A 9,758-nucleotide genomic window follows, 5' to 3' on the forward strand; every position below is an offset into this window, starting at 1 on the left:
ACATACTGATACTATATATATATATATATATATATATATATATATATATATATAAACACATAGAACAACTTTTCATGATGCTATTTTAGTGGTATTTAAAGGTGAGGTATGTATTTTTTTAAAAATGCTTTAGAAAACTGAGTCGGGCCGAGTACCAAAACAAACTTGTAGCCAATCAGCGGTAAGGGGCGTGTCTACTCATGATGCGGAGGAGAGAGCGCTCAGTGCACAGGAGGACGGACTTTATAGCCGAGCAGAGCGACAGAAAGATAGAGATGGCAGAAAAAAAACTAAAGAGGAAACCGTCTGCGGAACAATAGAAGGCTTACGATGAGGCAAGAAGTAAGACCCGTGTAAATATCGGATCAGCTTTCCAGCGCTGGAGAGAGCTCAAGGAGCGGAAGGCCTGCGATCGGATGCCGAGGTTGCTTTGTTTCTTCTCGATAGGTGAGTAACACCGTGTCTACACCGGACGCAACAGTTGTCGCGCAGCGCGACAAAGCGACCGTTGAAAATCATTTGAAATTTGTGTCAATATGTCATAAATAGAACGCAGCAGCAGTTTTCAGTGTAGACAGCATCACTGATTATAATGAGTTCTATAGTATTTTGTCGCGCCGCACCACTCGCGTCCGGTGTAACATTGGTTTTGCTTTGTTTTACAGAACTAATCGTTGCCTGGGTTGCGTACGTATGTGTGTGGCGGAGATTTTTAAATAGGGGCATGTTTGTTTTGGTGATTTGAAATATCAACATTGGCTACCAGAAATCACTTACCCCACCTTTAACCATATTGAGATATATAAATATGTACATACTGTATTGTATGTATAAATATTATAAATATTTTTATAAATATTTGTATAAGTTGCAGGAACTATGGGAAAGTTGATAAATGTGATGAAAAATCTCCCAAATTTGAAACACTGCTATTTCTATAGCCATTTTTGGAGTTTGACAGCCCCTTCAAACTGAATTTCCTTCAAAAATCCTCCTTTTGGGCTCCACAGAAGAAAATAAAGTCATACGCGTTCGGAGCGACATGAGGTTGAGTAAATTATGACATATTTAATCTTTGGGTGAAGCGTTCCTCTAAGCTTTGTGCTTCATACAATTCTCTTCAGTAGGAAAACATGCCTTTCACGGCTGCCTCGCTGATCTGGAGGTGCTGGAAACGTCCTGTGAGCTGCTCCTAGCTTTGGAGATTAAGTGTGAAGGCAGGACAGAATATCCCTCTGCAGGAGAGCACACTGGCCTTAAGACCGAAGCTTATAGTGCCGCTGCTTCAGTAAATATGAGGCACTGGGAGTGAGCCGCGAGATGACTACAGACTCCAGCGGCAGGGCCGGAGAGTTTGGAGAGCAGTCCGACCCAATCAAAATCAAAAGTGGATGGATAAAGCAAGCGCAGCCGCTTTCTGCGGTGATGACCTGGATGATTGAAAGCCTTCACATATAGGATGGAGGATGTTATAATGTATAATAAATGAGGATAGTGGCTGTTCAAGGTGTGTGGAGACTGCTTTAAGCAGACACAAGCATGATGATGATTTTATGTGTGGATCTCACGGCTCAGGTTTAATGAGACGTGGAAGCTAACAAGGTTAAAAACTGAAATGCTAAGTGTTCACGTCCCTCAGAAGGGTGTTGAATATTACATTTACTGCTATTAAATAGATTTATGCAACCTAACTTAATTATTAAAGCAACACATGCAATAAGCCTTGTTAGTTGATGCTTCAGTTAACAGTCGGTATCTAGTGAAATATTTCAAGTACATACTACACACACTGTACTGTATGCATACAGATAATTACACATACTTCATACAAAACAGCTTCAATGATGAGGTGGGCATGTTTAGTGCATAAAATACAAAGCTTAAAGAAATAGTTCACCCACAAATGAAAATCGTTATCATTATACCTAACCATTCAGAGTAACCATGGCTATGCATGTGTGTGTGTGTGTATAAAAGAAAAACACAGTCCATGATTCATGCACAATATGTCAAGTCATCTGAACTCATATAATGCATTTGTCTATGGAAAAACTCTGAGATAAAGTGTTGCAATTACCTCTATCTTTTATTCTAAGGCAGAAAAAAAAAAACAGAATTCAGAGGTCAGAACTGCAAAAAAATTAAAAATTGCAAAATGTAAACTCAAATTCAGAGAAAAACGTCAAAATTCTGAGATGTAATTACAGAATTGTAATATATAAAAACTTGCAATTGTCAGAAGCCAAGCTTTTAAATAGTTGTCTATATACAAATACAAAGAAAATACAACCTGAAAAGCTTGTAAAATTAAAAAGGTAGAGCTGAAAAATGAATGTAATTTGCAGTCTTGCTGGACGCTGACGATACATTTTATCTGATTGACCGGAAATGTCAACATGTTCTGGCTTGACCAATGGCGTGAGTGTAGGGCAGGGCTGCCAGCTTATCTCCAGCTCTAAAAGGCTTAAACTGCAGCGGTCTCTTGCAGCTGTGTGCTCTACAGGCCATGTTTTGCATCATGTTTGAGTGAGATTTGCAGTTGCTCAGCATGTGTTGCACGTAGAAAGGCCCATCGCTCAAGCAGGTCCCTAAGGCTGTCTGCGCCTCAGTGTGGATGACAGAACAGCGCGTCACTGCTGCTCATCTGCACGGCTGACCCCGAGGTGAACAGCAGTGTTGCCAAGTATAAAGCGTTTCCTCCAAAACACCACCTTTATTCTCAGCCAAGGTGCTTTGACAAGACTTTGAATCTTTTTCCAACTAACCTTAACCTTTTCCCCCCAGCAACTGCTTACCGTTGTGTTGTTTACTGTTCTGAGAGAATATCGACTGAAGTTTCGCTCTGAAAAATTTCTCTGTAAACACATCAGAAAAGTACAACATGTACTTTACTAACATGTAGACAGTCTACAAAACCAAACCTCTGGAAACACAAAGGGAAACAGACTGAAATATCCCATATGAAACACTAAGGCATTATCATTAATGACTAAAATCAACACTACAATGGTTTTAAACAACTGAGAGGCTTGAGAACCAGACTCACCGGTCTCCTCTCGCCTGGGTCTTTAATGAGACACCTGAGCTTGTTTGTCTTTTACATGTTATGACAGTTCATGGAGAAAGAAACCTTCCAGTGCTGTTTTACAAGCCTGCTTCTGTCTGGTGTCTTCTTGCATATGCACATATATTCAACTACAACTGTCATCCACACAAACGAACAAATGTTTCCTTTCCTCAAACAAGAACTGAACGCAAGACATGAACCTAAAAAACTCACTTAAAGTGAATTTTTACGTTACTAACATGATTAGAAGTTCACAATATTACTGTATTACTAATATTATTCCACTGTAGAATATGGAAACTCGTTTCCGCTACAGCATAAAAAAAATCTCCCAATTTTAGTTTTTTTTCTTGCAATTTTAAGTTTATGTCTCACTATATTACGACTTCTTGCAACTTTTTTTTTTTTATAGAATTGCAAGGTGTTAACTCGCAGTTGCAAGACAGAAACTTGCTATTTCAAGAAGAAAATTATGAGACAAACTCAAAACTTATGAGATATAAACTCACAATTGAAAATAAAAAGTCAAAATCGCAAACTCCGTAATCTTGTGTTCTTTTTAATACCTATATCTTATTATATTTGTTGCTTGTGTATTTAATGTGTTTATATTCTTGTGCAACATTTTTGTATGCATTTACAGTTTTGAAGTTTTGAATATGATGCGATTTCAATTTTTCCTTTCTCTTTGGAGTGTTACAAGCTCTTGGCGCATAAAGAAGATCTGTAAAGTTGCAAAGACTAAAATGTCAAATCCAAAAAGATATTCTTTATAAAAGTTAAGAGTCAACCACGCCTACCTAAAACGGCTCGTTCTAACACGCCCCCACATATCTACGTCACGATGTGGGAAGATTTGCATAATAATGTTCTTTTTAGCAGCATCATATGACCCCTTTACGTCTTGTGGTGGTAATTGCAAAATAGATTAGTCTTTTCTACTTGTTTTCAAGTATAAATAAATTAAAAACAAGTGGAAAAAATCTGTCTGTTTTTGTCTCACTTTCTAGTTTAAACATCCGCAATTTTTGAAAACAAGATAACTTCATTGAAAAGCAACACTGCATAAGATATTACGACTTGTTTTCATAGACTGCATCTTGAATGTAAGTGTATCTTGTCTTTGCACTTGTCCTACCATTTACTTCCACTGTAAGCACCTTTAAGTAAACACAATACAAAAATTAGACTATTACAAATAATTTTCTGCATTAATCGACATCTGCTGTTGATTTGATGACCTTAGCTTGCATTGATCCAATGTTATTTTAGTATTATTTATATGCTATTATTGTTTTTATTAATATTTTTGTGCTTTCAGTTTTCATTTTCATTTTAATTTTTTTAAGTAATTTTATGTCTTCTATCTATCTATCTATCTATCTATCTATCTATCTATCGATCTATCTATCTATATATAAAAGTTTTTCATCTAATATTTATATTTGTAGATTTTATTTCAGCTTCATTTCAACTAACACATATGTTTTTAATGGTTTTAATTTTAGTTAACAATAATAACCCTGATCCCAAAAACATTTCTCAGTATCAGGCCTGAGGGAAAGGGTCTCCACCCATGAACAATTTGTCCTGGGCCTTGTGAATCTAAGCAAAGATCCTGCAGAGCATAACTGGACATATTTATATTCCCTATAGACATTTCTATGACTTTTCCAGGCCTGGAAATCACATTTTTAAAATTCCTTGATACTCCCATGTGTGTGAAGGACTGGCATACTAATCTCAAATAGGTCACTGGACACTGACAGTCTTCAGCTGCACTGTCTGCGGATGCTGAAAAGAAGAGCAATGAAGGAGAAACTGAGTGCGAGATGAGCCCTCGGGCACAAAAACCTCACGGCAGACTTAACCATCGACTGTCGGGAGGTGTGCCTGAGGGTCTGTTTCGGCCACACATCACTCACAGGCTACCATCCATCCACGCCGGGCCCAAGAAATGGCTTTCTAATGACTTCGCATTATGGTCTATTAGGACAATACATTGATGTTTCTCTGCAGGATCTCACTGAGCAATTTACTCTCTGTGTTTGTTCTCAGAATTGTAATGGCCGCCATTTTCATGTACAGTACACAATGCAGATTTCTTTAGCTAACAAGACAGTATTGAGTGTGGACAAACAGGTCTAAATGAGATGGATTGTAGATATTTATGCTCATACCCATCAAGGACTGTTATAATGAGGATGGTGAGGTCTTAAAAAAATATCAACCATTCCAAGCAACAACTGTCAAGTGTTTTAGCGCTAATGAGAACGCCGGAGGAAGGAAAGTTTCCTCTCAGTGATTTGTAAACGGATGTGAGCATGTGGTCTGCTAAAGAAAATCTGATATTGGCTCAAAAAAATGAATAAAGGTTGAAAGGAGAGCACTGCATGCCACAGACAGAAATAACACTGATCGCAAAGCCAAGACTGAATCAATCCTGAATACTGTGGAACGGTTCCAGTGATGGAAAGACCTGTGAAATATACAAATGAATTGAATGGAACACCGACATTATTTAATAGGGGAGAACAGCTGGTAATGATTTTACATATTTCACATAACATGTGTCACAATAGCTGAATACCTAAAAAACTGAAAAATGTCCAAAGAAAGGGAGTCCAGGGACCCCGAGGTGACCCCTAAGAAGGGGTTTCGGGTCCGTAAAAAAAAAAAAAATTATAAAATTAATTTTTTTTAGGGCTATGTACTATTTTATTCCATCGATAGTCCTAATTTTTAACAGCAAGAAATACAAATCTCCATATGATTTTGAATAAATAAATAAAGAAAGAAATTCTATTAGTTGCTGTTTTTGCAATAATAAATAATAAATATAAAAATATGATGTATATAATGAAATATTGTTTGTTATTGGACATTTATTATATGAACGAATGAATTAATGAATATTAGTCGTTGCTGTTGTAATAATAAATACTGTATTTGATAATTAAATAATTTAAATGATTTTTATGTTTTTATTAACAATGACTAGTTATGTTATATTTATGTATTTAAATATTTATTTAATATTTAAATAATAAATTTGGCACTCCATGATATCGTTTTATCGGATATAAAAAACATTTATTAACTAACTAACTAACTAACTTACTAACTAGCTAGCTAACTAACTAAATAAACAGTTTATATATAAACCGACAAAACCTCAAAAAGTTTGAAAACTTGAAAAAAAAAAAAAAAGTGTTAAAAATGGTGAAAAACAAAGAAATAGTGATCATTTATAGTACAGTTTTTTTTTTGATAAAGTCTCAATGACTGTTCCTGCAAGAGGGTGCTCAAAGAGAGGGTTGTCAAATATTCATGAATCTCCTCTCTCTCTCTCTCCTGACATGTCAGGAAAAAGTTGCGGTTAACCCTTATTTTTTGCTGCCTTCCTTCAGAAACAATGGCCCGTTTACAATCCAAGAAGCCTTGGCAACTACAGAGCAACATCTGTTTGTTTGTGGCACTCAATGCCTCGGCAAACCACCAAAAAGTCTCAGTATCACAATTTAAAGAAAAAGAAAGGCCTTCAAACTCTGTACCTTGGCAAGTGGGTAAGGTGCCGCTCCAGGTGCCGTTGTGGGTGCAGGTGCGGATAACGAAGCTCCTATTCTCCATCACATAACCGGGCTGGCAGGAATACGTCACGTTCTGGCCGATGGTGAAGTCCTCGCCGAACCTCAGGCCGCTGGCAGGTCCGCCTGGATCCCCACAGCTAATCACTATTAGAGCAGAAGAACGACAGTGTTTGGAGGAAAGCGCATTATGGAAATGTATGTCTTGAATCAGGGACACCATTATCTGTGTGGGTGTACATGAAGAGTCTAAACACACAACATCATTAAATTGTTTATGGATTCAAGACTGTCCCCCCGGAACTAAAACTAAACAAACAATTATTCTGGATGCTTCTGCTACAGTTCTGCCTGTCACACTGAGAGCATAATGGTCAAGCCTAAGGTTAGATGCTACAGCTGAAAAATGGCACATTTTGTCATCGCACAGAACAACATCTTCAGTTCAACAACACTTAAGACTGTCAAAGCATTATGATATATGCAGCATTACCTCATTGTATTCATAATAATACTATCATTGCAATAATATTCAGTAGTAAATAATCATTTTACAGGTTATATTCATCAGAGGTGTTTGTCAAAGCAAGAATGTCTTACTATTATTAATAATTGTATTAAGTATTAAACCTCAAAATGTAACTCATCTTCATGATTTGTGGTCAGGAAGATTTTTTTTAAGAAATTAATATTTTCATTCACCAAAAATGCATTAAATAGATAAAAAGTGACAGTAAAGACATTTATAATGTTACAAAATATTTCAATTTTAAAATAAATGTTTTAAAATTTTTATTTTTTACTTTCTATTCATCAAATAATCCTGAAATAAATGTCATGATTTTAACAAAAATATTAAGCAGCACAACTGTTTTCAAAATTGATAACAATAAGAAATGATATATAAGACATAAAATTCATTTGCTTTAATGTGTCAAGAAATATAAATATGAAATGTTTCTTGAACATCAAAAATATCTAATCATATTAGAATGATTTCTGAAGAATCATGTGACACTGAAGAATAATGCTGAAAAATCAGCTTTGCATCAAAGGAATAAATTGCATTTTAAAATATATTCAAACAGTTATTTTGAATTGTAATAATATTTCACAATATTACCTTTTAATATTTATTTAATAATTATTAATATTATTTTTACTGTATTTTTGATTAAATACATTTTTGCGAGCGTAAAAATATAAAAAAATCGTATAGATCCCAACCTTTTGAACAATAGTGTATCTATATAATTTTACAATGCTCATAATCAGATTACAGTTACTTTATTACTGATTACAGGATTACATATTCACACAATGGCAGTGAATTAAATATAAATGATTGATTTTATATGATTAATCTTTTTTAAATTTTTCATTCTAAAGCCTACTGCTTTAAAAAATTTATATCAATTATCATTTGATATTTTTATGATTTAATTAAATAGCATGATCAACTTACAAACACCCTGTAGTTCCTTTACAGACTGCTCAGGAAACTGAAAATGTATATTCTACTCTATTCTTTAAACCCTGATATAATGTAATGTTTAATGCACTTCACATTGTTGGTAACAAACAAACAAACAAACACAAGCAATAAAATAAATAAATATTTATCTTTTTTTATATCCATATGGTACAAGACAATTCTATTCAAATCAACGTGACCATCAAGTTAGGTTAAAAAGTAATCTAAAAGTAGTCAGATTACATTACTTAAAATATGTAATGTAATAGATTATATTACTAACTACAATTTTCGTCATATAACTTGAAATCAGTAATGGACTACAATTTATTAGTAATCTTCTCAGCACTGGTAAGCAACTACTTAGAAACCACCTAGAACACCCTAGCAACCATATAAGATATTCAAAATAACGTATAGATGAATTGTGCCGGATTGAGTGTCTGTTGCCCTGAATTTGCATTAACAGTACTGGTATGAAGTCAATGGTTACATGGCATTTTAAAAATACAAATTATTGTGAGTTTTAAAATACATGTAAACACAGTGCATTTGGGGCAGGACTTCCTGTTCAACCAATCAATGACAGATGGGGGGAGTGTTTCATTATATTCATCATTTGTGCCAATCTGAAGTGACTTCAACTTTAACATCCACAGTTTATCTTGTCACATCAACAAAGAGCATCTGATCAGAGTGTTGAGTAATGTCATGTGAATTTCATCGCAGTCCTGCAGCACTCCCCTGCTCATTATTCTCCCACTACCCCGACATCAAACTCGCATTATATGTCAGCGTGAGATTGATTCTGCCTGTCATCTCATCCTACTATTACTTAGACAGCGGCAGTAATAAATCTCGTTCCATTAATGAGATTGCTCACGAGGTGAGCAGGGTCCACATCTGAGCAACAACAACCGCATGATAAGATGGTTGGGCTAATTACAAATGGGCGTCTTGTTATTACGGAAAGTCTTTCCTGTTCGAATGCCAACATTTATTGAGAAACTCAGTTGGGGGGGAAAAACAAAACAGATGAAGGAAGGCTTGAACGCTGCCAGCATGTTTGAGTTTTTCCTGGATGTACGAGAACAGCTTGAGTACGTACGGGTGCAGTTGGGCTCGCTGCCAGACCAGGTACCATTCGCCAGGCACTGACGAGACGGCGACCCGGAGAGCCGGTATCCATCCACGCACGAGTAGACGATGGAGTGAGAGAAGGTGGTGCCGTGAACACGCAAAATGCGCCCATTAGCCGGAGTCCCAGGATTCTCGCATTGAACAGCTATTGGATGAAAAAGAATCACATTAGCAGAAAAGCACATGTCCAGCTGGGTCATTCCTTTCATCTAGGACTTTATGAGTACGGTAGCCTTTGAAAAATGAACATGTTTGTGATTACAGGAAGTACACCGTAAAAATAATTTTTCTAAGTTGTAAACAAAGATTATTGGAGCACATTTTATAAGAAAATACCATTTTAGTTTTTCTACTTAAACAATTTAATTTAATTCAACGTGCTACTTGCCATTTCTGTCATCATCATCATTATTATTATTATTATTTTCATTTATTTATTTTTTTTAGGGCTGCACGATTAATCAAATGCGATTGTCATGCGTGTCATGCG

At 35.7% G+C, this 9,758-nt stretch overlaps 1 protein-coding gene across 1 annotated transcript in view; it reads right to left on the minus strand.

Moving 5' to 3' along the window:
• The window catches only part of LOC107671459 (CUB and sushi domain-containing protein 3-like), a 292,685-nt gene that overhangs the window by 28,297 nt on the left and 254,630 nt on the right, over window positions 1–9,758 (minus strand). Inside the window, exons 58-59 of the mRNA XM_016464380.1 lie at window positions 9,237–9,413; window positions 6,622–6,801 (exon numbers count right to left, since the gene is read on the minus strand). Coding sequence (XP_016319866.1) covers window positions 6,622–6,801; window positions 9,237–9,413 — 357 coding nt within the window. The remainder of the gene's footprint in view (window positions 1–6,621; window positions 6,802–9,236; window positions 9,414–9,758) is intronic.

The sequence above is a fragment of the Sinocyclocheilus anshuiensis genome, unplaced genomic scaffold, assembly GCF_001515605.1.
Source record: "Sinocyclocheilus anshuiensis isolate Anshui unplaced genomic scaffold, SAMN03320099.WGS_v1.1 scaffold552, whole genome shotgun sequence".
NCBI lineage: Eukaryota > Metazoa > Chordata > Actinopteri > Cypriniformes > Cyprinidae > Sinocyclocheilus > Sinocyclocheilus anshuiensis.